The sequence below is a fragment of the Bos mutus genome, chromosome X, assembly GCF_027580195.1.
Source record: "Bos mutus isolate GX-2022 chromosome X, NWIPB_WYAK_1.1, whole genome shotgun sequence".
NCBI classification, from domain to species: Eukaryota; Metazoa; Chordata; class Mammalia; order Artiodactyla; family Bovidae; genus Bos; species Bos mutus.
Window position 1 is genome coordinate 84849752 of NC_091646.1, and position 15836 is coordinate 84865587.

Genomic DNA, 15836 nt, shown 5'->3' on the forward strand with positions numbered 1-15836 from the left:
TGGGTTGGGAGGATCCCCTGGAGAAGGAAATGGCAACCCACTCTAGTATCCTTGCCTAGAAAATCTCATGGACAAAGGAGCCTGGTGGGCTGCAGTCCATTGGGTCGCAAAGAGTCGGGCACGACTGAGCAACTAACACTTACTTATTTACTATCAAGTGCAAAGATCAGTGAGAAGAAATAATCTACAATAATGAAATTCCTGACCTTTGCAAAGCTCAAGTGTTACCCTTAGTAGAAAGCCAGAACTGGAAAGGGCTGTTTGATTCAAGTCTGTAACTTGACAGATAAAAAAACTGAGACAGGTAAAGGGACCCATCCAAGATGATTCAGTGACTTACTGGTAGAGCTTCTTCTAATAGCTAGTCTTTTGATACCTCCCCACTATTGTTGAAACAGTCTGAGTTACACCTTTGTAACCCAGAAATGGGTAAGAGTCTTGTCCTTGAACAATTTGGGCAAGATAAGAGTCTGTTTACAAGGCCATATGCAAAAGATCTCTGGTTTATTCAGGAGAGAATAAAATCCCAGCCTATTTTGGATGTGTGTAAAGGAAACAAGGGCTTCCCTAGTGGTTCAGATAGTAAAGAATCTGCCAGCAATGTAGGAGACCCAGGTTCAATCCATGGGTCGGGAAGATCCACTGGAGAAGGGAATGGCTACCCACTCCAGTGTTCTTGCTTAGAGAATCCCATGGATAGAGGAGCCTGCAGGGTTACAGTCCATAGGGTCATGAAGAGTTGGACATGACTGAGCAACTAACATCAATCAGCCAAATGGAACAAAGAAAAGGATTTTCTTTTGTCCATGCCTAGCTGTTTAGGGCACTCCAGTACTCTTGCTTGGAGAATCCCAGGGACGGGGGAGCCTGGTGGGCTGCCATCTATGGAGTCACACAGAGTTGTACACAACTGAAGCGACTTAGCAGGATCAGCAGCAGCTGTTGAGGGAGGGGAGCTTTTGAGAGAATGGGGGCAAGTATCAACTGAAAAAAAAACCTTATAGAAAGGCAAAATCCTTCAGGCCGCTTCTTATCCCCTTGTGAAGCTTCTCAGAAGGAAAGCCAGGCTCAGCTACTTTTCATGGCAATAGGACATATACTATTCTGAACAACAGTTTTTTAATCCTTCCCTCTGCTGATCCTTGCCATTAAAACTCTAGTATTTCTGGCAGCCACCCAGGCTAATTAAATAACTATTTTGGGGGTGGTTCTGTTCAGCTAGAGGTCAAGAATGTGAAGAGGAAGACAAGAGGTGCAAGAAAGAAGGAAGACAAAAAAACTGGGTGAGGGTTTTATTTCTGTGTTTGCAAGGCCTGGCATTGAGAATGCTCCCTATGTGACCCAAAATACTCATTCATTCTCAGACATACCAACCAATAAGCAGTACATTGTTACCAAGCAAGGAGTGGGGTGCCATGGGGATCCTTAGGAGAATGAGGCATCAGGAAAGGCAGGGGTAAAGTCTAGACTAGAAAGACCCTCTAGGTCTGTGGTTCACCAAGTGTGGTCCCTGAACCAGCAGGCATCCCCTGGGAACTTGTTTGAAATGCAAGTTCTCAAGCCTCACTTCAGAGTACTGAATAAGAGACTCATGGGACCTAGCAATCTGTATTTTAACAAGCCTTCCAGGGGATTGAGAACTACTGATTTAGATCATTCACAGGGTGGACTGGTCTCCCTGGAGAGAGAAACCAGCTGGGAGCCCTCTCACCGTGCCTTCTTGATAGGTAGTGTTGGGGATTCATAAAAGCAAAGCTATACAATAAGGTCAGCTAGACATTCATATCTGCTCGACCACCTACTAACTTGGTGACTGTGGGCTATTTGGTAACCTCACAGGTTATATTCAGTAAAAATGAGTATATTAATGCTTACCTTGGAGACCTATAGAGACTAAGATCACAAAAGAAATCCCCTTACCCAATGCCTGGCACATGTTTTCAACAAGTGCTTCTCTTTCTCTCTGTTTTTCTTTCTTCCTCCCTCTTCCTTGCCTTCTTTCCTTCCTCCTAAAAGGGCTCACTGGCCACTCCAAGTTAGCTATAGGCACATGCCTCATTGTTGATCAGAAACCAGCCTGAGAGATCAAACTCCCAATGCCTACAATGAATAGTGATCATATTTTCAGGTAAGAAGTCAGGACACATGGGTCAGATAACAGATTATTTGTAGGACAATGGAATAGAATATTTGAAATTAGAATTGCTGGGAAATCTAGATTAAAAAGGAATTGGATATTATTCCTTTAAGAATTATGACTCTTCTCCCTCTTCATCTTTTTATTCATGTCCAAAAGTGTCTTTGGTTTGGGAATGCAGAACACCATGTGCCCCACTCAGTGGTAAGTCTGAGCAAGAACCAACCTATATTTGGTCCTGTACTTGAAATGCCCTGAGGATTGGGAAGTATTTTATTAGAAGTCACATCAACAGTGTCCCAAGGCCAGGTGCAATTTGGGCACCTTGCTGGAGTAACCCAATACCATCTCCTGGCTTTTGGGGATGACGGGATCGCAAGATGAAGAAGTTGTGACCATTGGGAAATTAGGGATTTTGGTGGGGGTCATAAAACAGTTATAAACAAGAAATGAAGAATTTAAGCCTTGATACAGCCACTCCCAAATAGACTTTTCTTGATTTTTTTTTCCTCTCATAGGTAGTTCTGTTTTATTTGATAATTTGATCAGTTCCTGCTGCTGAAAACACTTATCCTTGGTTTTTGTGAGATTGAACCCCTGGGTATCCTAACTATGTGCTGACAACTCCATTTTCATTTGTTTCTCTGGCTCCTCTTCTCTTCTTCACCTCCCATTATTGCTGTTTTCCTAGATTTCTGGTCTTCTTTCTTAGCACTTTCTTCCAGGGCAAACTTCCTTGGTTTCTATAATTTCTTCTGGATCATTGGCTCTCAAACCTATATAACTATCTCCCTTGCTCTCTCTTGAACTTCAAATCTACTTGCATGTCCTGCTGGCCACCAGCATTCAGCACATTAGAGAAAACATTATCTTTTATGCCACTCCCAAACCAACATTTCCTCATTACTTATCCTTATGCTTTAATGATCATATTTAGGATTGAACTCCCTCTACCAAATCAACTTTGATCTCCTTTTCCTCAAATGAAATTTAAAGCCTTCAAACAAGACTCCAATCAACCTTTCTAGCTGTCTTTCCATCCCAATCTTCCCAGCCCTTTCCAAACTTCACTATGTTTACCATCAAATTTCCCATACTCTTTACCTTTGAGACTGTAGTCTGCCTCCCATGCCTTTTCTGTTTCCTTCTCTATCCATTACAATAGTACCTATTCTTTAAGGCCTACTTCAGTGCACCACAAAACTGTTTTAGAGCCCACACATGAGCCTTCCTTCCTCTGAAGTCTTGCACTAGGCCAGAGTATACCAGACACAGTACTAGACATTATACATCTAGCACTCAGTTCACTTTCTCTACAATTCTGCCTGTGAGGCAGGTATTAATAACCCCATTTTGCATATGAAGAAACTAAACTGAAGGTTGTATAGCTTGAAAGTTTTGTCTATGGCTTTTGTGATAGTGTACTCTTGGTATCCTTAATTACATGCTGACAGTTCCATTTTGGATTACTTATGTGGCTTCTCTTGTATTCCTCACCTCCCATTGTCACTTCTACTTTCTAAAGTAGCAGAGCCCAGAACTGAAGCTAGGTTTGCTTGCCTTTAACCACTTTGGCATACTGCTTGAAGGGCATTCACTGTTGGTACAGTGTTGAGTGAAAAATGGATGAGCAGAGAAAAGTCATATTTATGAAAAATTGTAGCAAGTTAAAAGTCAATTCTATATACAAAAGGGAGATTTGAAACTAATTTCCAGCCCAAATTTAGCTTACTTTTAAATCATCTCAGAGGATAAGAGAAGAATATCCCCTTATTCCTGCTTGCATTTGTGACTAGAGAACACAGGAGCCCTATATAACTACATCCCCTTCTAAAGTGCCCTCTTCTCATTGTCTTTACACACATTTGTCAATTCTTGGTTCAGTGTCTTACAGCTCATGAATCATGTGGGAGTGTAGAATTATCTTCACTTACCAGATGAAGAAAGTGAGACTCAGAGGCAGTATAGTTTGTAAGAGCAAAGATGCTATAAAAATCAGACTGTGCCTGCATTTGAATTATGGCTTCAGTACTTATTGGCTGTATGGATTTGAGCAAATTTTTTAATTTCTCTGAGCTTCAGTTTCCTCATGTGTAGGATAGGAATAATAATAGGGCTGCTATGAGGATTAAATGAGTTGATGTGTATAAAGTGCTTATAATAGTGTCTGATATATAGTTAGTGCTCTGTATTAGCTAATATTATCATCTTTGCCATTCCTTCTTTAGCAAGGTCTTAAATCCAAGTATCCTTTTTCCACCTTCTCTATCAATTGTGTTATGATGGGAAAATGGGAAAGAGGTTGGCCATCTATTGAGCTTAGGCAAGTCACTACTGCGATATTATACCTAATCTATAAAATGAGGTATTAAGGGTGATGATCTTTGAAGTGCTATCCAGCTTTGTCACTGACTCCAAGTAGGCCCTGACAACAGGCTTTCCAGTTGGTTTATGGCCACAGGGTCCTATCTAGGGATTGGTTTTCTCCAGGGTGTAGCTGGAGTTTATGACCTGAGGGCCCAGGCATGTCAACTAGACTAAATGGGGACAAGAATGAGCCAACTGCTCCTGGGGAAAGCCAAGAATGGACTCCCTAAAAATAAGACTGCACTGTGAAAAACATACAGGTAGCAGAATCAAGTAGACCTGGGCCTGCTGTTGCTGCTAAGTCACTTCTGTTGTGTCTGACTCTTTGTGGCCCCATAGACAGCAGCCCACCAGGCTCTCCCTTCCCTGGGATTCTCCAGGCAAGAATACTGGAGTGGGTTGCCATTTCCTTCTCCAATGCATGAAAGTGAAAAGTGAAAGTGAAGTCGCTCAGTCTTGTCTGACTCTTAGCGACCTCATGGATTGCAGCCTACCAGGCTTCTCCATCCATGGGATTTTCCAGGCAAGAGTACTGGAGTGGGGTGCCATTGCCTTCTCCCAGACCTGGGCCTAGGGGAATTCAAACAGCATCACAGTTAGATTCGTGAGCAGAGTGTTGGTAATTGATGCCAAGATACTCTTTTGACCCTTGATAAACAGTCAGTGATAAAACTTTAAACCCTCATGGTGCTCTGAGTTGGGCTGTAGGTACTTGTTAAGCTCTAGTAACACCCTGTTGGTACCCATTTTTGGCAGGAGAGGGGAGACTTCTCTGTAAATACTTATTTTATTGAGGCCAGTGACCAGCAATTCTTTTCCTGCACTGTGGTCAGAATAAGAAGAAATTGACTTTTAGTGTAATTGTAAAAAGACAAGTTTAAATGAAGCTCCATTTAGAAGGGGTACCAGTGACTGAAAGTGGCTGTCCAAATCTCCTTCTTCGGGGTTCTTAAAGAATAGGAACAATCTGGTTTATGGTGTGAATGCAGTTCTATGAGTTAATTATAGCTAATTAGTAAATATCAATAACCTCAGATATGCAGATGACACCACCCTTATGGCAGAAAGTGTAGAGGAACTAAAAAGCCTCTTGATGCAAGTGAAAGAGGAGAGTGAAAAAGTTGGCTTAAAGCTCAACATTCAGAAAACTAAGATCATGGCATCTGGTCCCATCACTTCATGGCAAATAGACAGGGAAACAGTGGAAACAGTGTCAGACTTTATTTTTCTGGGCTCCAAAATCACTGCAGATGGTGACTGCAGCCATGAAATTAAGACGCTTACTCCTTGGAAGGAAAGTTATGACCAACCTAGATAGCATATTGAAAAGCAGAGACATTACTTTGCCAACAAAGATCTGTCTAGTCAAGGCTATGGTTTTTCCGGTGGTCATTTATGGATGTGAGAGTTGGACTGTGAAGAAAGCTGAGTGCCGAAGAATTGATGCTTTTGAACTGTGGTGTTGGAGAAGACTCTTGCGAGTCCCATGGACTGCAAGGAGATCAGTCCTGGGTGTTCTTTGGAAGGAATGATGCTAAAGCTGAAACTCCAATACTTTGGCCACCTCATGTGAGGAGTTGACTCATTGGAAAAGACTCTGATGCTGGGAGGGATTGGGGGCAGGAGGAGAAGGGGACAACAGAGGATGAGATGGCTGGATGGCATCACCAACTCGATGGATGTGAGTTTGAGTGAACTCCGGGAGTTGGTGATGGACAGGGAGGCCTGGCGTGCTGCAGTTCATGGGGTTGCAAAGAGTCGGACACGACTGAGCGACTGAACTGAACTGAATTAGTAGACATTGGTAGTATGGCATGATAGATATGGGGGCATATGCAGTCAAAAGACTGAGCTCTATTACATGTGTGATTGGCCAAAGGACCAGTTCACCACTTTGAGACTCAGTTTCCTCATCTTTAAAATATAGCTCATTCATAAGGATCAAGTGATACAGTAGATGTGAAACACTTTGTAAACAGTAATTCATGAGGTACTCAAAAGGTGGTATTATAAAAGGTCCTATTTGAAATCTCTCTTGCATCCAAGCTGAGGAGCTCCCTCTATGCCTTCTATCAAAAGAACAATGGCTATAACCCAATAAAGGATTCCTTATGCAGGAGCTAACCAACAGAATGTCGTAACTAAGTCAAAAGATCAGTGTGTGTGTTTTTTCCTATGTGTGTCATGTGTTATTCATTAATATCATGACCATAGGGTTATTCTCTGGCTGGTGTGTTGGAAGGCAGACCTGTATGAGAGGATGCATGATCCATATTCTGTCTCTGTTGTCTGAATTATTTTGACTTTGGTTTTGCGGAGCCAATAATTACCTTGGTGTCCTTCATCAGAGTAGACTGATAGAAAAGATGACTTCTAGAGGACATGTTCAGCAATTCAGTTCTTGGAAGGGAATGTTTAAGTCCTTTGCCTGATGAGCCATATGTTCTCATTCTGGAAATTGTTTCTCCAAATGCCAAGAAGATTGATGACCCATACAGGCTGGAACCAGTTATGGAGGAAAGGAGAACAAATAATACAGTAGTCAAGATGGTAGCCAGAGAGAAACAGCCTATTCCCCCATACCCATCCTCATTAATGTGCCTAGACAAATGTCATGAACATGTGTGTGTGTGTGTTTATGTGGAAGTGGCAAGATGTCTGCCTGCTACTATGTGGAGCCAAGTCCTGCTGGCCATAAAGTCTAAAGACCAAGGTACATAGCCCCTACCTTGCTGGGTGATCTGAGCTTACCCTTTAATCTCCTTGTGGCTCAGTTTTGACATCTAGCAAATGCAGACGTCAACCTACATTCCCTATGTATCTCACAGGGTCATTGTATAAATCACTGAATGAATCTGTGACAAGGTCAAGTTTCCTGGGAGCAAGGCATCACAGAATGCCAGATTCTTTCATACCTATGAACACATGAATTCTCTGGATAACATCATGTGTGGGTGAGAACAGGAGGCTGCAGGACTGGGGTCCATTATATGTGAGGAATGCCATGGTCTGTAACTCATGAGGGTGAGGTACAGTAGAGTTAAATAATGTATCACCAACTCTCAATTAGACAGTTGAAAGGAAGAAGAGGAAATGGGGAGAACAGAGAGTTTAGAGCAAATATGTTCGAGCCTCATTTTAACAATTGGTTTCAGACTCTCCACTTGTTCCAGATCCAGAGCTGCCTTGAAGCATCAAGGACAGATGGACTGGAGCTTTTTCTTTTCTAGGGGAGGAGCTCATGAGTAGGGATAAAAGTTTGAGGCCTGCATAGTCCATATACACATTCTGGGTCATTCTACCCACTGGCTAATGGAGAGTTGATAGTATTGTCTTGTGGTCCAGTAGAGCTTGCTCTCCCAGTGTCATCTCCATCAACCCCACCCTTCACTGCTAATATGTGAGTTTTTCCATAAGTAGTAGAGCTTCGGGGAGCGGGGGAAGTAAGGTAGCTAGATGTGTGGACTGAACACATTCTTATTTTGTCTCCTAAGCTGATCACTGGAGATTCCATCGTTAGTGCTGAGGCAGTATGGGATCACGTCACCATGGCCAACCGGGAGTTGGCATTTAAGGCTGGCGACGTCATCAAAGTCTTGGATGCTTCCAACAAGGATTGGTGGTGGGGCCAGATCGACGATGAGGAGGGATGGTTTCCTGCCAGCTTTGTGAGGGTGAGTGTCAGCTTTCACTCTCCTCTCCTTTCTCCTTGGCTACTTGCCCCTGGCTTCCCCCTCACCAGTCCCTTTTCTCCTTCTCATTCCCCTTCTTGTGGCTCCTCACATTTTTCCTCCATGTTTTTGGTCTCCTACCCGGGACTTGGGCTTTCTTTAATCTTTGCCCTTCTAATGTTGAGGTTTTTTTCTTGTTTTTATAACAATTCCCATCTCCTGCCTCCCACCTTCTACCCATTGTGACTTTGCACAAATTACTTCCCTTTTGGCCTTGATGGTTTTAAAGACCTTTTCAACTCTATATTGCTGTGAAATTTTACCTTTCTTACCTCTCTTTTTTGCTTTCTTTCTTTTACTTGCCTCTTCTTTTTTTATCCTGTCTTTATATAGCTCTCTTCCCACCCTCTTTCTGCCCTCCCCACTCCTCTCTGCTTCCTTTGCCTCTTTTCTCTCATTTAGGGAAGTGTGAACACCCCTGCGTGTTGTCTCATGATTGTCTACAGCTGTTAATGTAAGAATCTGGGCTCCCTACCCTCTCAAGGGCTAGAGTTACTAACTGCAAATATTGCTTTTTGCAAGGTGGTTGGGAACTAAGATGTGCCAAGGGTGGGAAGCAGGCAGCTTGATAAGGCTGCCAAGGCCTTGGCCCTTTTGACATTATGCCATGAAGAACCTGGCCCTTAAAAGAAGGGGTTCTTGAGAAGGGGATCCTTAGCAGTCTCTTCTTCCTCTGTGTTATCCATTAGCAGGATGCTAATGGGGGAAGAACACTGACCTGGTGTTCCAGCTTGTGGCCTTCCTTGGTGTTATGAGCTAGAATTAGCTGTTTGGCAGTCATGAGCTCTGATTTTCCCCATATGCAAAATGCTGTTGACAATTATTTCATGCTAGGGTTTATCACAGTGAATAAAATAATATATATTAAAACAGATTCGTGGCAATACAAGTACCAAAGCCACATCAGGGTGTCTTATAGCTATCCTTACTATCACCTTTTGTTAGTTTCTTTTGTAAGATGAGGGTGAAGTCCTGACCTCAAACAAAATATCAGAGTGGCTTGGGTCCTTGGAGAATGAAGGGCCTCAGGATATGAAGGATAGAAGTGTGACATGAGGAAAGGAGCAGGGCATTTGGAATCAGATAATCCAAGATGAAGATGTAGTCTCATTTTTACTACTTCCTGCCTCTATGGCTTTTGGCAAGACTTTTATCTTTCCTGAGCCTTATTTCCTCATCTGAAAAATAGGAATAGCAGAAATTTTATGACGATTAAATGAGATTACTGTGTGAGTAAAGTGTCTGGCACATAGTGGGTACTTAGCACATGGTAACTTGCTTTATCATCCTCACCACCACCCCCTTATTATTAATAGCTCTAAGAAGGTCTATGTATCAAGGCTGACCATAATGATTGAAAGAAGCCTCCTTCTTAGGGGAGTTGCAAATGTAGGAAGCACTGTTATCTGGTTACAATAATTTAGGTGAGAACACTGCTCAGAAGCAAAGAGGTAGACAAAATGGCCTCTCAACCCCTCTGTACTGAGAATTTCTTAATGAAATATCCAGTCCTTTTCCCTCTAATATATATGGTGTCTTCCATCAGAGTCTCCACAGACCATGTGTCCCAACTCAGCTTTTTGGTTAATGAATTGGTCCCAGGGGTAGTTAGAAAGAGCACAACAATAACCATGGGCCTTTGTAACTAGCATGAGACCCTGTATACAGACAGCTTGTGTGCCTTGGGCTGACAGCCCCCTCTTTAAAAAAAGGATTAAATTGCACTCAGTGAAAATCACCCAAATCTGCATGTATTTCATCTTCAATGAAATGTCATTTTTATAATAAACTGTAATTCAAGGGGTGGGATAAAATACTGGGAAAAGCAGAAAGACTAGGAGACAAATAACAGAACCAAGCTTTAGAATATCAATGAACTGACGTTGATGTTCATACATCCAAGACCAAGAGGGGTGTTTCTCCAAGCACATAGCTTCAGTAGCCACATGGGTGGGCTGAAGCTGACCTTTGAGGGGACCCCTGGCTAGGCCAGACATGCACAGTATAGAGTCTAGCCTGCTGTTGCTGCTGCTGCTAAGTTGCTTCAGTCGTGTCCAACTTTGTGCGACCCCATAGACAGCAGCCCACCAGGCTCCCCTGTCCCTGGGATTCTCCAGGCAAGAATACTGGAGTGGGTTGCCATCTCCTTCTCCAATGCATGAAGGTGAAAAGTGAAAGTGAAGTCGCTCAGTCCTGTCTGACTCTGAGCGACCCCATGGACTTTAGCCTACCGGGCTCCTCCATCCATGGGATTTTCCAGGCAAGAGTACTGGAGTGGGGTGCCATTGCCTTCTCCGAGAGTCTAGCCTAGTGGTCCTCAATCTTGGCTGCACAATGAAATAATTCACTTCGGTAGCTTTAAAAGACACAAACACTAAAATCCCAGCTCTAGGCTGGTTAAATCAGAATCTTTGATATTGAGAACGATTTGGCTTAGGCCAGTATAGTCCAATAGAAATATAATGTGAGCCACAAATGCAAGCCACAACTATAAAATTTTCTATTAGCCACACTAAAACAAGTTAGGAAGATATTGGTGAAAGTAATTTAATGTATTTTAGTTAACCCAATATATATAAAATATTATGGTATAATATTATCACTATACATTTTTAAATATTTTACTAAGTTTTTGAAATCTGATGTGTATTCTATACACATCTCACTTCACACTGGTCACATTTCAAGTGCCTATTAGCCACATGTGGCTAATTGCTACTGTATCAAATAGCACCAATCTAGACTGAGAACCATGACAGCAGACCAGGAGCATTAATGAAAAAGCCTAAATCATAAGTTAGAACTCCAATATTCTATTATACCAGTGTTTATTCTTTGAGAAACTAAGATGTTGCCTCAGATTGTATTTGTAATGAGTTTTTGATCATTGCAAACCTTTTTAAGTGATAAGTAAATGGACTTCTGATCTCTAAAGGGGAATACAATGGAACTTTAGCAGCTAGCAGTTGTGGTGTCACCAGTAAAAGGAAATCGGGTTAAACTGTTGTGTGAATGATGTGAAAATTGATGCCAAGTTAGACCTTTCAGTTCTCATAAATGAGCATTTATGTATAGGTTTACATTCTGGTAAGATTGTGTTACTCAAGGAATTGAAGGGCAGAGGTTATGTAGGCTCTTTTCTTGTTGTTGTTTGTTTGCTCACTCATTAAGTTGTGTCCGTCTCTATTGTGACCCCATGGAGTGTAGCCTGCCAGGCTCCTCTGTCCATAGTATTCCCTAGGCAAGAATACTGGAGTGGGTTGCCATTTCCCTCTCCAGGGGATCTTCCCAACCCAGAGATCTAACCCACATCTCCTGAATTGGCAGGTCGATTCCTTACTACTGAGCCACCAGGGAAGCCCAGGCTCTTTTCTAGTACGTATTTAAAAGTAGAATTGCTAACAACATTCTTCTACATTGATTTTGGTTGAGGTTAGAATTGTACTGTGGAGGCAGTGCTAACTATATTAGAAAATGAGAGACCTGAGTTGTAATCTTTGCTTTTCCAAACATTCGACGTATCATCATGGGTTTTCCAGAGAAGGCAATGGCACCCCACTCCAGTACTCTTGCCTGGAAAATCCCATGGACGGAGAAGCCTGGAAGGCTGCAGTCCATGGGGTCGCTGAGAGTCAGACACGACTGAGCAACTTCACTTTCACTTTTCACTTTCATGCATTGGAGAAGGAAATGGCAACCCACTCCACTATTCCTGCCTGGAGAATCCCAGGGGGTGGAGCCTGGTGGGCTGCTGTCTATGGAGTCGCACAGAGCTGGACACGACTGAAATGACTTAGCAGCAGCAGCATAGGTTTTTAGTTCCTCCTTCATCTCTGAAGCATTCTCTAGAATCTATTCAAGCTCTGACATGTCTAGGTAGGACATATAGATTAATAACACTCAACTATTGAATCTTCATTAGTACTGATATAGGTAGATGTTGATTTCCTGAGATGACGTACCTCTATGTTGTAGTATTGTTGCCTTGTTTATCCAGTCTCATCCTGAGCTGAGATTCAGTGACTCCTTGAGAATACTGTCCTTAGGGTATTTGACATATAACATAAAAGTATAATGGCAAAGAAAAGACTTTCCTCCTAACTCTATCGCAACTGGACACCTTTGTGGATCATTGGACCAAATAGGTCATTGACATAGTGGAGCATTTCCATTTCCTACCTGGAAGTCTCATTGCTATGTGAACATCAGCCCTAGGATGTTTAGTGCTGTTCTGTCCAAGGTAGACTTACCTGCTGTTGCTGCTGCTGCTGCTGCTAAGTCACTTCAGTCATGTCTGACTCTGTGTGACCCCATAGACGGCAGCCCACCAGGCTCCCCCGTCCCTGGGATTCTCCAGGCAAGAATAGTGGAGTGGGTTGCCATTTCCTTCTCCAATGCATGAAAGTGAAAAGTGAAAGTGAAGTCGCTCAGTCGTGTCCAACCCTCAGCAACCCCATGGACTGCAGCCTTCCAGGCTTCTCCATCCATGGGGTTTTCCAGGCAAGAGTACTGGAGTGGGGTGCCATTGCCTTCTCCGTTACCTGCTGTTAATTAGGCTTAAATTAGGTGGAATCTGAGAAACTGGATTCTTGCCTCAGTTCTGAGTATGCACCTTGAACAGTTTTCTGTATATTTTTGAAGCCCAATTTTCCTCCTTGTAAAATGGGGATAATTAAGTCTTGTGAAAATAATTTGTAACCTTAGGTATGCTGGATATCTGTAAATAGGAAGTGTGATACCATTTTGGGTGCTGTACAAGACACTTCTGAGTTTATATGCCTTCTATCCAGTCAACTATCTGCCTCTCCTTTTATTCAGAATTTTAGTCTGTATGTACATAGATGTATGTGTGTGTGTGTGTTCTCAGTCTCTCTCATATCTCTGGGGATATGACTTCACAAGAGCAATGCAGGAGTTGATTTACTTTCTCAGCAATTGGTCATGCATGCTCAGTTGTGTCCATGGACTGTTATCCCGCCAGGATCCTCTGTCCATGGGTTTTCCCAGCAAGGATACCCGAGTGGGTTGCCATTTCCTTTTCCACAGCAATTGATCAGGTTAAGTGAATTAGAGCTTGCTGAACATCAACCCTCACATCTAAGTGCTGACATCTTCAGCTGCTTTTCTGGGCTGGTGTCCCCTCTGGGAGCTGAAAGCCGACTGCCAGGATATGATGTGTCTCTTAAGTAGAAAATCCCATTCCTGTGGTGGGCCTCCTATCCCATTCGGGGCCCTAATTTCCAAATCATTCAGTCATATTTCTTTTATCACCATGTAAAAATTGGCCTTTGTTCTGACTTTGGGCCATGGTCTGGGGTCAGCTTATTGCCCACTCGAGGGCAGGATCTGTACAGAATACGTAATAACCTGCTATTAGTGGTAGCTGAGGCCTGAGAGACAAGGCATGGGTTTGTTCAGAGTGTAAAGAGCCTACTCAGAAGCCATCAGCATATATTTTCCTTGTTTCTTAAAATTCTAGATCTCCCTGGTTTTTGGCCTTCTGGCAGAAGATGAAAGGATGAGCTAATCAGATCATTACCATCATTCCTTAGGGTTGTGCAGATCAGATGTCACAGAAAGTAAACCTCTCCCATTTATAGGAAAGCCCATTGCCCCCAGAATATTACTTGGCTTTGGATTATATAGTGTCTCTTTTTTCATTGCACTTGGGAAAACTTTTCACCTATATAAAACCCTGGACTCACAGTAGATTTAGAGCTGTAAAGACCCATCTTAGCCAGGAGTAGCTGACTTAGATGTTTACAGGGCCAGGCAGGTAACTTACATGAGTAAAGCAGCCTGGTACTAGGGTAAGTGGGAGCCTGTGTCAACCTGGGAAATCTATGGCCTACCTAAAGGGAGCAAAAGTGACTTGGATACTTCTCATTGGTAGAATGCTGCTGCTGCTGCTAAGTTGCTTCAGTCGTGTCCGACTCTGTGCGACCCCATAGACAGCAGCCCAACCAGGCTCCTCTGTCCCTGGGATTCTCCAGGCAAGAACACTGGAGTGGGTTGCCATTTCCTTCTCAATGCAGGAAAGTGAAAAGTGAAAGTGAAGTCGCTCAGTCGTGTCCGACTTTTAGCGACCCCATGGACTGCAGCCTACCAGGCTCCTCTGTCCATGGGATTTTCCAGGCAAGAGTAATGGAGTGGGTGCCATTGCCTTCTCTGCATTGGTAGAATAGAGTATAGCAAGTATGAAAGTCCAGCAAGCTCAGATCTTCCAGATTTTTCAAGAAAAGCCAAGAATTGGATTTCATGTAAAAATCTTCATGTTTTAAAAATGTTGACCAATAATTAACATTTTAAAAGAAACACTGTGAAGAATAAACTGAACATATCAGTAGGCTAAATTGAAATGTCATTCCCAGCTTGTGACCACTGGTCATCCTAGTTTCCTCATTTTATAAATCCCAAAGAAACATAGACTCAGAGAATGGAAGTGACTTTCTTACTCATGTAGGGAATTAGTGACAAAGACAGGACTTGAACTCAGGCTTGCTGACTCTTACTTAAGACAGGTGATATTAAGTCTTTGTCTAGTAAGTACAACATATGGAATTCCTCAGGTATGGTTTCTGTCTATTGTTTTCCTGTGTATGGGCCATAATTTCCTGTTTCTTTGTATGCCTTGTAATTTTTTTTGTTGAAAACTGGGCAGTTTGAATATTATAGTTTGATAACTCTGGAAATTAGATTCTCTTCCTTCCTCAGAGTTTGTTGCTGTTGTTTGTTGAGGGATACAATTGCCTACTTATTTAGTGACTTTTCCAAACTTTTTTTTCTGCAAAGACTACATTCCTTGCCATGTGTAATCATGCAAGTCTCCATTCCATTATTTCATTAGTCAGCCAGTAAACTGACAGAGATTGCTTTTAAATACCTGAAGCCAAAATAAACAAATTACTGACCAGGTCTTTGCAACTTGGCTAAGATTTGGGGCATTCCTTCAACACTAATCCAGGCTGCCCACATCTCTGCCTTACTTTTCTTTTCCTACATTCCCGATTGCATGGAACCTACAGACCCTCCAGAAGTGCAAGCCTACCATCTACTCAGGTGTTTACTGAGCACGCATCTGGTTCAGGGCATGTGTGTTGCACTCTGACTTCCTCGGTGTGCACAGTGGCCCTTCTGAGGCTTTATTCTCCCAAGAAATTTTTTCCTCAGTCTCTTTCTTTCTGTGGCATTGGATCCATTTGCTGTTTGCCCCTTCTGCCATCCTTTGCCCCAGATGGACATGGGAAGTGTAAGTCTTTAAGTCTTGTGACAAAGGGAGTCATGACCTCTAAAGCCAATTTAACCTTGTGTAGGGGTATAAGACAAAGGTCAGTCTCTATGCCTGACCCTTAGGATCAAAAAGGTCAAAACACACAGCCACAGTATTTTAAGAACAAGGTCATTAGCCCCTTGGCACCAGCAAGCTGCAGGAGGAATATGGGCCACCTTTCTCTCAGCTGCTGGGGAATCAGAAATGGTAGACAAATTAGCACACTGCTTCAAAATTCTCTTATCAAATTTTAGCCACCCTTTTCTGCATCAAGAGGGATAAACTGGAAGATTGGGATTGACATATACACACTATTATATATAAAACAAAT

The 15836-nt window shown here is 42.7% G+C and overlaps 1 protein-coding gene across 20 annotated transcripts in view; it reads left to right on the forward strand.

The window, feature by feature from the left end:
- Nucleotides 1-15836, forward strand: part of ARHGEF9 (Cdc42 guanine nucleotide exchange factor 9) — a 554493-nt gene that overhangs the window by 386274 nt on the left and 152383 nt on the right. For 15 of the 20 annotated variants that reach the window (XM_070366260.1, XM_070366265.1, XM_070366259.1 and 12 more), the window contains one exon: nt 7999-8178. The exons of 4 other annotated variants lie outside the window; for them this stretch is intronic. In XM_070366260.1, coding sequence (XP_070222361.1) covers nt 7999-8178 — 180 coding nt within the window. Of the gene's footprint in view, nt 1-7743; nt 7905-7998; nt 8179-15836 lie in introns of those variants that run through there. One more of the 20 variants, XM_070366276.1, reaches the window with a different exon arrangement.